Below are 16,381 nucleotides of genomic sequence, written 5' to 3' on the forward strand. Positions count from 1 at the left end.
GACACATCCATCGAGCACGGCGGCCATCTTCTCACTACACGGACGACTACTGCGCGACTGCCAATCGGATACGATTTTATCCGCTATAGCGTGTCACGTGATTCAACGAACGTCAGTATGGTGGAGACCGAGGAAAATACAGATTTTTCTCGCACCACCGCGATTTTGTCATGTTTCACGTTATCTGTCGTCTACGTAGCCAGTCTCTACATATGGAATTCGCCGTACCATAGGTAAAATTAATTCGCGAGCCTACCCGTAGCTGCGTATATCATCGTTACGCCCTCGCGCCTCAGCCGCACGATGTATGTACATACATAGAACTAGCCCTTTAACAACGGACCACGAAGAAAATGTATAACTGTTTCGTGTCCCAGAGAGCCGCCGGATTCTTGCTCGGGCCCCCGTCTCACTCGTCTGTCGGTGCACAAATTTTCACGATCAACTATGAGTAAATTTTCATGGCCGATGAAAGCCTCGTTTGGATTTTGTCGCGTCGACTTTCATTTACTCGTTCCCCTACAACATTCGTTTTACTTTTAACGACACTCCGCGTCGTTCAATCGTCATAATCACAGCACGCACGCGACACGCACACGGTACGAATGCGGGAATCGACGCGCGTACTGCTAAACTCGTCCAAATCAGGTTGCACCCACTAGCCCTTGGAAAGCCAGCCAGCCTCCCCCCTCCCCCGGAAGCCTCTACACATCGCACACTGTTGTTTAATTTTCATTCAACAAGAGTCAAAGAAATCGACGAAAAACTCCCCCCCTCCCACATTGTCGCATCGGCGCTCCGCGTTTCTTCCCGATAATTCGAACTTCGATTTCCTGACGCGCGCTGAAAAATTGATCTCAAACTTATGGGGAGGAACTATAGAGGAAATGGAGATGAACTATAATCTATTTTTTACAGAGAGCATAATGAGACGATTAAGAAAAGATTTCTCAGCGCCTTTATCATGATGTTTGTGTCCCCGTTATTCGTATACTTTGGAATAAGCAGATCCATGTTACAAAAGGTACGTTATTTCGTTTCATTGGCACTGTTTTTGAGCAACATCACATGTAAATAATTAAACAAACTTCAGACTACCATTTGGGAACTGCTGGGCATAAAATTGGTCGGTTTATTTCAAGCGGCTGTTTTACCGCTGCTTTTAACCATGATATTGTTCTTGGGGCCACTGAGTGTCCAGGTACTGAATGGACCATGGAAATTATACGCCGGTGAGTTTGGGAACGCTAAATATAAAATTTTCATATGTTAACGAACAATTGATTCAACTTTGTTTTCAATTTCACCTTTGCAGCACCCATGCACTCTACAAAAAATATTAGATCGCTCATATGGTGGCGGAACCGAATTGTCGCTCCTTTATCCGAGGAATGGACTTTCAGAGCCTGTATGCTGCCGCTACTTCTAGAGTGTTATAAACCTACTACCGCTATTTTCATATGCCCATTGTTCTTTGGCGTTGCACATTTTCATCACGTTATTGAAATGATCAGGGCGGGTGTAAACTTTCAAGATGCTCTTAAGTTATGCAGTGAGTATTTCGGTACATCATTTGAACTAGAAATGCTAGTGTAAGTTTTGTATTTCATCGCACAGTTGAAATAATTTGTTACCTTATAATGTTTCAATTTTCAACACATTTTTTTGTTTTGTAGGTTTTCAATTCGTTTACACAACACTGTTTGGTGCCTACGCAGCATTTCTATTTGCTAAAACTGGTTAGTAATAAACATTCCTCTCGCACCGCAAGCAAATACATATTGTACATTAATTTTACACGCTCAACTGCACTCTTCAATCTTTTTCCTCAACATTTTTCACAGGTCATTACATAGCACCATTTACAGCCCACGCATTTTGCAACCACATGGGATTTCCAGATCTCACCGAAGTTTTGGCTTGCAAGGATCCAGCGAGAAGAAAAATATTGCTCAGCTTATTTTTTGCCGGAGTAATCGGGTGGTGTTCTTTGTTGACACCTATGACAAATCCTGCTTGGTTCAGCAACAAATTGTTCTGGCATATTGATCCACTTTGAAGTAGTTAGTGCATAATAAAATCACTGTATTACATGAATTACGTACACTGATCTAATCAACTTTTTTCGTTTGCTCTTATCTTTTTTTCTTTTTACAACAAATTTCAATGTTATTTCATAACAAATTTTCTTCAACGTACACATCAATAAACTGATGTAATTAGGTACTAAAGTTATTAGTATAATTCGCATTTCACACTTTCTGATAGTTGTTAACGATTAAATCTTCAATGTCTTCCATATCACTTTATAATACCATAAACACAGTATTTAGACGTACAATTTGACATATAGTTCAAAATCCTTATAGGACCTGCGAGTTTATATTGTTCCTGCACAAGGCACATGCGGCGAATAATACGAGAATGTTTTCTAGAATAACAGTTTCCAAATTAAATCTCGTCGTGTATAGAAAAATATATCACCACAGTGCCTGTAAATGATTCGGTTATTTATACACAAACATGGAAGAGATTTTCTTCTTCCAGTCCCAAGCATAGTTATACACAGGTACATCCATAATTCGATCGTGTAAAATAAAAGTAAGTTGAACAGCTGATGTGATAACAGGGACTTCATTACACCGCTTATGTCACTGTTTTAATCAAGCAAACAGTGGAAGTCCTGTGATAATTGATCGCATTTTAACCAGGCTTATTCACTCGTTATTGTTATCAGTGCAGAATAAAATTTACTTCAGGCGAATGTTCGAAGATATGAATTATTGATAAATACTTATAGAATGGTTCGTATACCCTTGTCTTGGAAAACGGGTGTAGGAGTACATAGGTGTTTAAATAGACTAAATAATTGTGAAGTGACATTGACATTTTCAAACAAATCTAGATAATGTTGGTGCAAAAGGTATGACTATTTTTTAATCTACCTAATATAAATGTTGATAAATAATAAATAAACGTTTTTAAATAAATTCAATATATTTATGCTCTGTTTGAACCCAGAAAATTTTCAGTAGTAGAAAACTGCATTTAATTTATTTAGATCACAGAGAAGATAATTACAACAGCATTATTATATAATATTCTATTGTTATTATACATTTACTCAGAGTCGCGGAGTTAAAAATGCCTCAAGCATCGGCAATAAATACAACGCATTGTCCTGAAGTGGAGTTTCAACTAAACCTAGAAATTATTTGAAAACTAAATGCAATAAAGATCGCTATTCGTTGCTACCACGTTGTATGTACGTATGATTACACAAGGAATTTCTAGCTGCGCAATTCTACCTATACCATACATGTCTTTGAGATAAATATAACAAAAATATATCAGTATAACTATTTATCAAAACTTTATACATTTGATGCCATTTTAATGGTTTGTTACAATGAGAACATCATCCTCCGTTCATAATTGGTATGAAAATCATTCAGAAGTTCATTTATCAAGCAAACGTCAAGACCTTCAACTATATATTGTAGAAAAAAAAAAAACATTGTATGAATATTTGTACCTTTGACTTGAAAAATAGTACAAACGCTACGCGCCAATAAAGTACATGCAACCAACTGAAAAATAACTCAGCATTACCATCATTTTTTAATTGCATCGAAGACCAAGAAAATTAGGCTATAATATTATTCCATAGCGAATCATAAGATATTCATTATCTTTGTCCTATCAACATAAATTATTTAAAATATACCATGAATGCATAGTGACCCATTGGTGTGATGAGGACGTTCTTATACACATGGGGTCATTTATTGATTCCTGAACGCTGACCCTTTAGTAAGAGAGACGGCTACTTATGCGGATACCACATAAAATGACTATCTCTGACGCTCTTGCGTTCAGCAACGATCCAGTAACGAAATGCAACATATTGAGTCTAGTGTTAATTTTTAATTACTTTCCTCTGGATTTCATTATTAGAAAAGATATTGCACTTCACTTCGAGAAGTTACACACGAGTTACTCGCGGCTGTAATTACCAACGACGGCGGAGCGGTACGCCATATGACGGGTAATTTGGGAGGGGGGATTCTTTAATTTTTGAAAGACTAGTTCAGATTCGGGCGCGTAATTTAAAAATTATAATAATAATGATAATATGTTAAAGATCAACTATAATTCGAGTGTAACTTCACATCGATAAACGTATAGATGCTGTAGGAACTTCAAATAAAGTTGAAGATAAGATCAACTAATTGTTAATAAACGAAATATTAAATTACGAATCATATAGATTGAGTAACAGTGATGATAGAAAGACGATCAAGTGCAAACAGAAAACTTGCTCCAGATAAAAAAAAAACCAGCTGGCCAAAGTTTGCGTTTCAACTCAAATACAACTCTCTATTCAATGATTAAGTTTGACTGGCAAATATTTTCACCATCCCTGGTGTTATTTCTGATATTTGCATTCACGTAAGCTGACTGGAACCATTGGGAGGTTCCAGATGTTGAGATTGATTTAAAAATAGTACATTGCTTGCCTTAATTCGAGTTCCAGCTGATATTAGCGACGGAGAAGGACTGATGCACGGAGTCGAGCAGTGACTGTTGCTCAAATCACATTGGTCCAGTAATTTCCATAATTCTTCCGGTGTCGGGCCGCCGTTAACTTTTTTCACTGAAATATTATATTTCAATGAGACGCTGCGAGTCTCCATAGTGACAGTATCAAGAAAATCTGACTTATCTAATGTATAAACCTTTGCACAGCATATTTAAAACCGCACGATTATATAGAATAAAGTTAAAGAATAAAAGTAAAAATAACTTTACCCTGGTCAATTTTAGAACACAAATCTAAGGCAGTAGTTAGGTCCCACATCTGGATGGCTCCATTAGAATGACCGGTGAAAATGAACCGCCTAGGTCTAGATCCCATGCGACTGGATCCTTCGCACTCATGGACACAGAATGAACTTATAACGCTACCATCTACCGATTCAATCACACAAACTCTATTGCCATTGGAAGCGAGTCTCACAAACAGTTGATCTGTTTCCGGCACAACTTTTTGCACAAATACTTGTTCGTCGTCCTGTTCACCAAACGGACCTACAAAATGTACATGATTTGAATAGTGAACTGACTCTGTAGGTATCCGTAAAAAAAAATGTACTTTGATTAGTTACGTACCAAAATCGTTGCCAGCGTTGTAACTAACGCACGGTTCAACAGCGTCGAGTGAAACTATCTTAAAACTAGCTTCTGGAGTGGACCCTGGCTGTGTGGATATCATACCTCGAAATCTTGTTACTGCCCAACTTCTAACGTGATTGTATTCAGAGCATACAGATACCAGGAACTTTTCTGACAGTGTAACCTGCAATGAAGAATTAGCAGAATTGAATATGGAAAATTAGGTAATCTTAGTTCCAAGGCGGCATACTGTTAGTTTTCTTGAATTTGAATACCTTAGTAACGCTACTCTGATGGACAGTGAATGTTTGGAAGAGTTGAGGTCCGTGACCGACAGTCTCAGGATGCTGTACGATAACGCGTACGCTCCCCGATTTTGTACCGTAAGCAATTTCAATCCAATTCCCACACAGACCTGTGAGAAGGTACAGGAAATCTTCTGGTAATAATATATCATTAGTAAAGCGTATCAGTCGTTTCTAAAATCGAAATTATTTACTTGATCAAATTTTCGAAATTATATTATACATGAAAATTCAGTGTGTTCAATACAAAAAAGTAGAGATGATTGAGAAGAAATTAATGGGGGCCTAGGTACTAGCTCACGATAAATATGCATATTATCATACAGCGATGAACGACAGATACAGGGTACAAGCTGACACGCAAACATTAATGAATTTATCATAAAAACGCGGTGCCTGCATTAAAAAAAAAAAAAAAAAAAAAAAAAAAGAGGAACTCGCGTGCACGCTGATATTTGTAAGTGTAAATCCTTTCATTTAGTTTGCAACGACAGCTGCAATGTATTGCACAATCAATAAGGAAGCGAAAAAAAACCATGCGTGAGTCCATAGTTGGTCAATAATTGTAAACTACGTTATGGTGAAGCTGTGAGATAGTAATTAAACATATGATAAAAAAATCTTTCTGCAAAATGAGTGAAAGTCGGAGTGTAGATAATTTTTTTTATGGCGATTCAATAATTTTCTTAAGAAACGATGTATAATACAGGTACAAATAAATCTGTGTAAAAGCGAATATACTTTTGATTTTTGTTACCTTCCCTCCCCCTCTCAGATGCTGGCATGTAACATAAGGCTATGAATAGGGAGAGCAAGCAGGCTACTATAATGATGAAAAAAACCAATAGGCAAACAGATGTAAAGAACATGAGAATGGACACACTCCGTTAAGACCTTGTGATGATGGGATTGATATGGCACAATATCGTACAACTGGACAAGCACATTGAATACCAACTTTTATGGAAAGATTTATATTTCAGATATAATATCTATGTTGAAGTTAAACCCAGAAAATTATTTGAAAGACAATGAGGATTCTTTCCAAGATGGTGTACTCTACGATGATGCGGAGACGATTCTCTGAATAGCGATGTAGAAAAATAAACGGTAACCCCTTGAGAGGGAGGGAAAGCTACGCCTAAGGGTAACATTAACGGTGCAGTAACACTCGGTCGTCTCCAAAGATGTATGCGTAATGTCCATGCTTTTCAATAATACGATTTTTGTATTTGTATACACAACGCTTGTAATTCCTGAACACCCATATCATATACTTGCCTTGTGCTATGAATCCAGTTGTACGGTATGAAAATATGAAGGAAACAATGTAATATGTAATATTTCTATAGAGAATCTTGCAAATGCTCGAATAATAATAGTAATGATAAAGGTATTTTGGGAGAGCGCAAGGCAAATCATAAGATTAATCTTTGGGACTTTGTTATAATACACTTATAGCAATGTGATTTCTTATACACACTATCAAGCGTGAATACATGTTGCAATTGGTTAGTATAATGACGTCGATATTCTGATACGTATAATGGGATGATACTGACGATTCTCATGAACATAGAGATAACATGACCAAACACGATGATGGTGAAATTATGATTATCAACGAAAAATATGCGAACGTCAAAACTAAAGACTAAACTTTATACGACGTACAGCCACTGGCCATAAAATTCGAAGCTACTATTGTATTCATGTATAGAACAATGCATCAATTATTCGGCCCGTCATTTTCTGCACTCGCTCACTCAAGGTTTACAGCACTATCTTACGTATTTAAGCAGAATTCTCGATTACTGTATTCAATCTCTAATTAGGGTGAACAACATGCTTAACCTTAATTGGATTAAGTATAGCCCACTGGATCATCGTTGAAATAAGTATCAACACGTCATGTCAGTTGCGGCAAATGAGACACAGTGAGTACAGCACATGATTGCTTAATTCTACAAAATAAATCAACTGACATGTTGATAAAACTTACTGGTCTTTGGTGTAAGATAAACAGAAATAGCAGTGATCGGATCATGACTGGGATCACGGTAGAGCTCAGTGACCAATAAATCATTGTCCTTCATTCTGAGTGGAAATTTCTGCATATCTAGAACATTAATAGATAAATATGAGTCGTGAGTCTCATAAACACAAGACTAGCATTGTAAAACTGGGCTGAGAACTAAGAGTGAGAACCTACCAATATAATAAATGGATCCATTGTTGCATCCGAGCAACAGAAATGAACCAGCTGTATCAAAAGACGATATCGGAACAACATCTTGTATTTGCCAGTGGTGGGTCATGGCATGCCACACTCCAATTTTCCCAGTCGAAGAAAGGGCAACCAACTGGCTACCAATGAAAAATAGATATTCAACACGAACGTTCAGATTGAATGTTCCGATATTTGTCTTTATCCCTTCCTCCGACACGCTCCACAGTCGAACTTGACTTCCGTATGAAATTGCAACCATTTTACCATCTGTGCCGCTACCCATTTTAGCATTTATTGCTACTCGTTCAATTATTGATTCGATATGAGGACTTGTGAATGCATGCTGCCAACCGGACGAATCTTTTAAACGGTAGCAAGTTATAAAGTGTGCGTAAGCAATGACTATCCAGTTGTGGTGGGCCTTTATAATTTGCACCCTCAACGGATCGACCCATGCTGAAACTTGAAGTAATTTATCGTTAGATATTTTGCAGTTCTTTGTGTTTTCACTGCTGTGACTGTCCTTTTGTTCCCATAGCTACGAAAAATTGCTTAAATCCGATAGTAAACTTACCTTGCTGACCACCAAACACTAGACCAACGTCATTTCTGAATATCTTGTTCAGATCCGCTGAACCATTTCTAACATGCCTCAAATCTAGGGACGGAGTGCGTGTATGGGGTAATCCTCGCTGTGAGATTCGGTAATCGAGAGAAGAATTACGTACATGAGTTGGAAGAGAAGCTCGTTGACTTTGTTGACTTCCATTATTCACTGTGGATCGTAGAAGATTAGATGAGTCTTTATTAAATACTCAAAATGTAGGAAAAATCTAGCGATGGAAGTTTTTCAGTAGTTTCAGCAGTTTACCATTACTATTAGTGGTACTAGAAGAACACGATGTGACGATAATCGATTGCTGGTTATTAGGAATCTCGACTCTGGAAATCATCGGGACGCCGCCTGTTCTGCCATGTACAGAAACATCATTGGCCGGTGTTATTGCTGTGGCTGGTTCTTGCAGAGGGATATCTGTGGGAATAAAAAATTTATTTGATCAGTTGAAGCTATTATTCGCAGTATTAATCCCTCTAGTGAACATCATATTTCGTCAAAATACATGTGCGGCTAGGGCAAATTCGCACTACGATGCACCCGGAAGGTTGAAGATTGAAAGTAGAAAAAAAAAAAAAAAAAATCAAGTTAGTTTCGTTTCCTTAGCTTTCCGATTAAACTGTCAATTGTCTTTAGTTTATGACCAAAAAAAAAAGAAGACGCTCAAGATTGAACTATTCAAATATTTTCAAGACAATGAAACAACTATTGCTTAATGTGTAAATTTCGCTGATATACTGTGGAGAAAGTACTACGAAAATTTTTGTACTGCGCAGTCAAACCTGACGAGATACACCTGTAGCTCTCACTTTTAGTTTGATATATCAAATAAGTAGATGAAATAAACGCCGATGACAGATTGGAAACAAACATCGATATTAGCAACGCATCTCAGGTAAAAAGGACAAACAAATGGAAACTTTTCAACTCCAATAAAGGCGTAAAGCAGCAGGAACAAAAGAGACAGGATAACATAGCTAACACTACCTAATATTCACAACAAATTCACAATGATGAAAAATACTTGAACTTACTCGGTGGCGGCAAGTAGCCATAAAATAAAACGTCACCGCACGATGATTGGGATAAATCTTCACAGAGCATTAATCGCTTGACCAAGGGCGCAATGCCGTAATATTCAGCCTCGTGCCTAAGAGCACGAAGATCTGCATTTTTCAGATCGATATCCCTTGTTCTCAGGTAACTCAAAATGACTGAAAATATTTTTGGATCTCTGTCTATAAACAGCGCTCCAGTCTCATCTCGTAAGCTGGAAATTCGGCCACTCAGAAGTGCCGTGAAAAATGAGTCGGGGACCCAGGACAACGTTTGGCGAGATGTGGAGAACCTGAAAATTTGAGCACTTAAGTGACAAGTGTGAGTGAAATTGAAGGCACATGGTTGGTAGTTCGAATTGAGCCGAAGCCAATTAAATAATAAGCGCTGAATAATTGATAATACGCGTGTGTCACCATAGCGTAAATTTATTTATTCGAAAACACTGATGAAAACAAAAAACAGTAAGAGGAGAGGAAGAGGGGGGAAAACAGAGAGAGAGAGAGAGAGAGAGAGAGAGCGAGAGAGAGAGAGAGCGAGAGAGAGAGAGAGAGACAAAGGGGTATTTTCTGAGTATGATTTGCTGAATTTATAACCGTACCTCGTTCCTCCAACATTAAGATGAACAATATCTCCACAGTTTATTGCATGCGATACCGCCATAATTATTTCACACTTGTATTAATAATTTTTTATGTTGGGATATTATTTTGACAGCTGATCGGAGGAGGAAGCGGCCGCGCAACCGCAGACTTGCAACCAAACCCAAACCGCCGATGATGCAGTCCAATGCAGTCATCTCTGTCACTACTGGACCTATATTATCAAGAAGAGTAGAGAGAGACTCACCTTTACGTACCGATTGCTTGGCGACTTGAGTTGCGCGTGCACGTTTTACGTATGTACCAGCCAATAACTACGATGGCTGCCACTCCGCGCCCTACCTTACCAACATGCAGTTACCATAAAAAAGTCGTACGCACTCTTACCATATTCCAACTACATAAACGAAAGGAAGGATCTATTATTATTTACGGCTAAACTAATTCTCGCGAAACGTGAGTCTCGAGTGTTTGGCTAAATTTGGCGCAACGACTCGTCACGTCGGGTGTTGGTGGTGATCTGATCCAGCAGGTTGACAAACTGATCGCTCGCGCTCCGGTTTTTGGGTCCGTTGCTTCAATCGCTGGTGGCGCCCTCTTCGCGCGAAACAGATTTTTCGCGCGCTTATCACAAATTGATAGTGTATGAAGCAGTATGTAGTACATACCCGCGGTCTTCGTATGCGAGTACTTCAATGACACGGGCTTCTTGCTTTTATTCAAAACTGCCCGTTGCACAATGTGTTCGCTTCGGGCCACCCTGATCGACAATTAAGTACCCGTTTTGAAGACCGTTTTCGTACAATGGTGTTAACAGCAGTCGCAATATCGACTGAACGGTTTGGCAAAAACCAACGGCTCTAATCTTCTTGGCTGCCGGCTAGTTCGGAATGTATCCTGCAACCCTATAACCACAGAGGTTAGAAGTTTTTTACCCGCCGAGTAGCTGGTCACGAAATTTGCCCAGCGGTAACCGTCTTCGATCAACAGTTTGCGTAAACCATAGACTTGCGTAAACACAAATAACAACACTTTGGGATTTAACATTAACCTCAAATTTTACGGATTGGTGATCATCGGTAATTGGACGATGCGATTGTGTATTTTGTCAAATACGGCAACGATAACGTGGCCGGATAAACCGCTGCCAAAAATAACCAGCCCCGTCTTCGCAACCGAATACGGATCTCAGTGGCTTGATCAAGTTAGATGGGGAAAATTTGACCGATTGTGAATGGAACAAAACAAAATTTTCGTCATAAGTTTGAACGCGTTCTGTACCACTGACAGCAATTCGAAATTAAATATACCCTAATACGTGGAAACGCAAATGTCGAACATGAGGACTTTCATTATAAAAGTAAATGAGACTGATAACGTGACGCTGGGCGATAATGAAGAGTTTAAAGATTTGACGAAAAAATTGGACGATAATGATATCCACTTCGATGTGACGTCTATTGAGAAAAAACTGCTGACTGAAGATTCAGTTGTTGCCGACAACCAAAACATAGGTAAACCTTAAAATGAACTTCGATTCAGGATTGCAATTATAGTTACGCGTAACAGATTTGAAAACAAGCGAACCCAATTTCTGATACATCAACAAAACTTTCGAGGCTTGCCTTTCAAACAATCGTCTTATGCTTGTAATCCGTACTCATATAGCGGGATAAATGTTATGTGACATACAATTAATAAACTCATTCATATCAGTGAACAACAACGCTAGAGATACTTTCAGAGATTAGGCAGCATTACTGATATCGAATCTATGGTATTTCGTTAAATAATTATAGATAACACAGAGGTCGAGGATGAGACTGTTGAATTTGTACTGCCAGATTTACCAGAATCCGCAGCTTCGATTAGCAAAGGTATTGTGCTCTGTTCTTTATCATTATTATTCCGTATTTCATTAACTAATCCGTATGCTATAACCTGATAAAGTTTGATATTCTTACAGATTCCAATGCTCAGCCTATTTGTAATGGATTGCTGTGCCGTTTGTGTGGTATTAAAACTGAGGACCCAATTCCAATTTTCAGCAAATTTCAAGACATAAGCCAGAAAATCAGTAACCTAATTCTTGTCTCTGTGCGTTGGAAAGTTATTTCAATAATTACTTTTGCCAAGATTATAAGATACAAAAAATTATATCAATACCGGGTGGAATCTGGCAATTTTGAAATGATTTGGCTTAGCAGCTGAAGTATATTCCATCAGTCAGATAGGGATATCTACAAAAATAGCAGTACATACCTAGAATGTAGCTTTGGTCGCCTAACTGATGACATTGTGGTGGCAAGATTTACAGATCCTCCCGGTATAAGATGTGAATGACTAAAAATACTTTGTACTCTTGCAGATTACACGTGACGACCAGTTGTCCAAGCACATTTGTACAGCATGCAATGAGAAATTGGAAGCCATTAATGAATTCATATCCGTCTGCAAAGAAACTGAAAAGAAATTATGCAGTATAACAAAATCGAGAAGCTTACTAAGGGTGAAGCTAAAACGTAAAGCTGATGGAAACAGGGAAAACACTATAATAGTTCAAGATGATATTGCAATTTATAAATGTCCGAACTGTAAAGTCGATCTGAGGATAACGAGAACTGATGAAGCCCAGAATTGTTATAATGGGCCACAGGCTTCCCTTATCGCAACTGATGCATCTACGTCTCCTAATTCCTTTGTAAAAACTATTAAGAACAAAGCTCATACTTCACGAAGTTGTAGTGCCAAGAAAAGAGTTGGCACGAGATTAGGAAAAGCATCGGGGAAATCTGCGAATACAGGCATTGAAGAAAATCATATCAATGATGTTGAAGCAATTGGTGCGACTGTAAATATTTTAACGCCATTAAAATCTACCAGTAAGATAATTTGCAACGTACATCCCGAGGATGACGGTTCCAGCAATAGTATAAGCTCTAGAGAAAAAGGAAAAATGAAACTTCGAGATATCAGAAAAAGAGCGCCAGTCTGCAGTGCTGTTAACGACGTGGCAATAACGAGAAAACTAGAATCTGATGCATTAGAAAAAGCTTTGTTTTCCTCGAGTTCTGATCTCGAAGTCCCTGGTATAACTGGAGAATTTGTAGAGCTTGATGCTCTGGAAGACAGCAGCAATGAGATTATGAGAAAACGCGCGAAATTTAAATGCGAAGCATGCGAAGCGGAATATTATTCCTATGAGAGGTACTTGTTCCATGTAGAAAGACACGGCACCAAAAATTTTTATGAATTCGTATGCAACGTTTGTAAGGAAGAATTTTTAACAGAAGATGATCTGTGGGAACATCATCGATATCATCACTCCAATAATTCTGAAGGTGGTGAAACTGTGTCTGAAAACGTAAACGCTTTACAGCCAGAGAATAATCAACGATGTACAAAGTCAACTTGCGAAGAATGCGGAGCACGTTTCGTGCTTCGCGAACGTTACGAGTTTCACATGGAGAGACATAAATTGGGCAATATCAAGATATTTTCTTGCATGATTTGCGGTAAGCAATTCAAGAGTGAAAACATTCTTTGGGATCATTATCAGTATCAGCATAAATCTGGAGAACGCATCGCTTGCATGACTTGCAACAAGACATTTGTGAAACGAGCTAATTTGAATTATCATTTAAAAACATTCGGACATAAAGGAGGAAAACGTGTGACCAGCCAGGACCAAATTCGACAGACTGAGACCGACGGTGATGTTAAATTGTCAGATATCAGTAAATCTAGGCCAAAAATAACATGTTCAGACTGCGGAGCGCGTTTCGTCCTTCAGGAACGCTATGAATTTCATATGGAGAGACACAAAACGGGAAGGATGGATGTGTGCCTATGCATGGTGTGTGGGAGGGAATCTACAAACGAGAACGTGCTATGGGACCACTATCAGTACATGCACAAAAGAACAAAGCGATATGCTTGTACAACTTGCGGTAAGCTTTTCCACAAGCAGTCGTTGTTGAGCAGACACCAAGTAAAGTATGGACACAAAGGTTCGAGAGAAATAGATGTTGACACCGATGGAAACGCCCTGGCCGTTGACAGCGCTGCTTTCAAAAAAGTAATAGCAGAAGAGGTCGTTGAAATGAAGTCTGTAAATTGCGTTTTATGCGGCGAAGTCGTTTGGGGTGTAGATCCCAACTTAATAAACGATGCGGTAACTTGCGCGAGCTGCGAAGGACCCGGGCTCTCGTTGCAGGTAGATTCGGACGGAGCTAAAGTAATATCTCGGAGGCAGTATCACTGCAACATGTGCAACAAGCATTTTACAACAAAAGATAGACTGGAATACCATATAATGAGACATTCTGAGAACATGGACGAATTCATATGCAGTACTTGCGGCAAGGAGTTGAGCACAGAACAAGCACTATTCGAGCATTACTTGTTTGTTCATAAGGGAGCAAGGCCGCATGTTTGCGAGTTGTGCGGAAAGTCTTATCAGTTCAAAGCGAGGCTGAAGGAACACATGAGGAGTCACAGCGGGGAGCGACCCTTTGCCTGTGAAATCTGTGGACAGAGATGCATGACCAATAACGCGTTGAGATCTCACAAGAAGACACATATAACTGAGAAACGTTTTCCATGTCAAATATGTAAGAAAGCATTCAGAAAGAGGCAGGACTTGAACGAGCATTTGGAAAGACATTGGAAGAACGACAAGACGATGATGTTCCCCCAAGTTTTCAGCTGCACCGTCTGCTTCGAAATGTTTCCCACGTTTAGGATTCTAAAGAAACACATGAAAGAAACACACAGAGTGAAAAGTCCGGACCCTATATTAACCGATCTCCAACCTTGGTTCGAGTGCGAGGATTGTCATGAAAAATTCAAGCATCAAATGTCACTGAAGGTGCACAGAGAAAGAAAGCACGAGGGAAAAATGAGGCCAGTCTACCACTGCGACGTGTGTAACGTGACTTACAAAAATGCTCGAGTACTCTCTAACCATATCAAGAACAAGCACGAGGGTGGCAAGCGGTACAAATGCGCTCAATGCGGTAAAGAATACAACCAGTCAACGTCTCTGCACAATCACATCCTCCTTCATACCGGAGAAAAACCATTCAGCTGCGAGCACTGCGAAATGACATTCAGGACGAAAGAATCCAGAGACCACCATCAAAGGAAACACACCGGAGAACGGCCCTACAAATGTCCACGATGCGACAAATCATTTGCAACAACGACACAGCGTCGCGAACATCGCAAACGTGAGCATGACGAGGGCAATACTCATCACTGTCCAGAATGTGGGAAAGCTTGCTTTGACGAACATGGAGTAAGAAGTCATTTGAACATGCATTTTAGTGAAAAATTCAAGAATACGCAAGAAAATCAGACCTGAAAAATTGGTGCTTAGGCAACAGATAAAATATCCTTTATTAGATCATTTCAAGTATATGAATTTACGTTAATTCTCAAATTTTTATACGATATTCGTCAATCCGACTTGTTGGATTAGTTTTGTATAAATTTCGCAGTACTATAGGGGATCAAATCCAGAATACAAAGGGATTATAAGAAAAATATTAGTGCACTCTAATTCGACGTGCAGCGAATTGTACTTAATGTACATGTTACAGTTAATTTGGAATTCGACTTTCCTCGTGATAACTTAGTACTTGTAGACACAATTTTCGACAATCTTATAAACAGTATGTATCATTGTAGTAACTAATCTGTTATCTCGCGACCTGTGGCAAGGTATTTGTAACAGTTGATATTGTTGTCAGGATGAAAATTGTCCTTGTAAATATATATGTGTATCTGTACTTTTCCAAGTAAAAATGAATGCGTCAAGTTTTTTCTAATTCGATTTCGTCTTTGTCAGTTAAATCGTAACGAATGTATCGAATTCGAAATTCTTCCACAGATTGTCAGCTCGATGATTCGTCAATCACGTAATTATTATTCACTGGACTTTTCTATTAGGCTGCAAAATAAAGTAATTTAAAGAAATAAATTTATAGAAATTATTGTACCCTTCGACAAACAATCCAATTGATGTCTACGTGTCGTAATAACGGATACAGATCTTGTTTCAGAAACATACAATGTATTATTGTTTCTTTGATATTGTTTGATCGAATCCAATCTCAAGCTCAAAATCTAATTTAATATAATAATGAGACACATGATAAATAAACAAGGAATACACGTGTAACTGCTCGAGTACAAAATATACTCCGAGCACGATCACCCGTGTAAAATCTTCAACACTGCGTTGAGGCAGTTTCGTAGTAAAAAGCGTATCGTGCGGGTGTCACGTGTTCGTAGTATCTTCTGTCAAAATTTAAATGGTGTTTAAATGACCCGGCTTGACACGCGCTTCACACGTACAAGAGCGCGCGCTGAGATGCGACTGAAAGTGGTGGTC

The 16,381-nt window shown here is 38.8% G+C and overlaps 3 protein-coding genes across 8 annotated transcripts; 2 read left to right on the forward strand and 1 right to left on the reverse strand.

The window, feature by feature from the left end:
- Positions 1–102: 102 nt before the first annotated feature.
- On the forward strand, positions 103–3,601 carry LOC124302227 (CAAX prenyl protease 2). 2 transcript variants are annotated; one of them, XM_046758156.1, is made up of 6 exons: positions 103–233; positions 919–1,024; positions 1,094–1,232; positions 1,316–1,552; positions 1,677–1,739; positions 1,845–3,601. In XM_046758156.1, the coding sequence occupies exons 1-6, from the start codon at positions 118–120 to the stop codon at positions 2,057–2,059; spliced, it is 876 nt and encodes a 291-aa protein (XP_046614112.1). In that variant the 5' UTR covers positions 103–117; the 3' UTR covers positions 2,060–3,601. The 2 variants fall into 2 exon arrangements, with proteins under 2 accessions (XP_046614112.1, XP_046614113.1); XM_046758157.1 differs by having other exon boundaries at positions 197–305.
- LOC124302209 (BTB/POZ domain-containing protein KCTD3) lies at positions 1,644–10,192 on the reverse strand. Of its 4 annotated transcripts, XM_046758112.1 has the most exons (11): positions 9,984–10,192; positions 9,361–9,674; positions 8,582–8,743; positions 8,285–8,485; positions 7,693–8,172; positions 7,483–7,599; positions 6,238–6,258; positions 5,451–5,590; positions 5,173–5,359; positions 4,813–5,091; positions 1,644–4,657 (listed from the first exon to the last, which is right to left on the reverse strand). In XM_046758112.1, the coding sequence occupies exons 1-11, from the start codon at positions 10,043–10,045 to the stop codon at positions 4,449–4,451; spliced, it is 2,172 nt and encodes a 723-aa protein (XP_046614068.1). In that variant the 5' UTR covers positions 10,046–10,192; the 3' UTR covers positions 1,644–4,448. The 4 variants fall into 4 exon arrangements, with proteins under 4 accessions (XP_046614068.1, XP_046614069.1, XP_046614067.1 ...); XM_046758113.1 differs by lacking the exon at positions 6,238–6,258 and having other exon boundaries at positions 5,451–5,611; XM_046758111.1 differs by lacking the exon at positions 6,238–6,258 and having other exon boundaries at positions 5,451–5,614.
- Positions 10,193–10,960: 768 nt separating this feature from the next.
- Positions 10,961–15,967, forward strand: LOC124302193 (zinc finger protein 225-like). 2 transcript variants are annotated; one of them, XM_046758057.1, is made up of 5 exons: positions 10,961–11,238; positions 11,284–11,498; positions 11,784–11,861; positions 11,951–12,081; positions 12,353–15,967. In XM_046758057.1, exons 2-5 carry the CDS (start codon positions 11,315–11,317, stop codon positions 15,347–15,349), a joined length of 3,390 nt encoding a protein of 1,129 aa, XP_046614013.1. In that variant the 5' UTR covers positions 10,961–11,238; positions 11,284–11,314; the 3' UTR covers positions 15,350–15,967. The 2 variants fall into 2 exon arrangements, with proteins under 2 accessions (XP_046614013.1, XP_046614014.1); XM_046758058.1 differs by lacking the exon at positions 10,961–11,238 and having other exon boundaries at positions 11,290–11,498; positions 11,935–12,081.
- Positions 15,968–16,381: the final 414 nt, after the last annotated feature.

Source organism: Neodiprion virginianus, chromosome 4, assembly GCF_021901495.1.
Source record: "Neodiprion virginianus isolate iyNeoVirg1 chromosome 4, iyNeoVirg1.1, whole genome shotgun sequence".
NCBI lineage: Eukaryota > Metazoa > Arthropoda > Insecta > Hymenoptera > Diprionidae > Neodiprion > Neodiprion virginianus.

Excerpts from the sequence above, each read along its gene's own strand:
- LOC124302227 (XM_046758156.1), top strand. The coding sequence starts at position 118 with ATGGTGGAGACCGAGGAAAATACAGATTTTTCTCGCACCACCGCGATT. Across the intron at positions 1,025-1,093 it reads GCAGATCCATGTTACAAAAG|ACTACCATTTGGGAACTGCT; the intron begins GTACGTTATTTC and ends AACAAACTTCAG. Across the intron at positions 1,740-1,844 it reads ATTTCTATTTGCTAAAACTG|GTCATTACATAGCACCATTT; the intron begins GTTAGTAATAAA and ends CATTTTTCACAG.
- LOC124302209 (XM_046758111.1), bottom strand. The coding sequence starts at position 10,045 with ATGGCGGTATCGCATGCAATAAACTGTGGAGATATTGTTCATCTTAAT. Across the intron at positions 8,486-8,581 it reads TAGTACCACTAATAGTAATG|TGAATAATGGAAGTCAACAA; the intron begins GTAAACTGCTGA and ends TACGATCCACAG. Across the intron at positions 5,360-5,450 it reads ATCAGAGTAGCGTTACTAAG|GTTACACTGTCAGAAAAGTT; the intron begins GTATTCAAATTC and ends TCTTCATTGCAG.
- LOC124302193 (XM_046758057.1), top strand. The coding sequence starts at position 11,315 with ATGTCGAACATGAGGACTTTCATTATAAAAGTAAATGAGACTGATAAC. Across the intron at positions 11,499-11,783 it reads TGCCGACAACCAAAACATAG|ATAACACAGAGGTCGAGGAT; the intron begins GTAAACCTTAAA and ends AAATAATTATAG. Across the intron at positions 12,082-12,352 it reads GTAACCTAATTCTTGTCTCT|ATTACACGTGACGACCAGTT; the intron begins GTGCGTTGGAAA and ends GTACTCTTGCAG.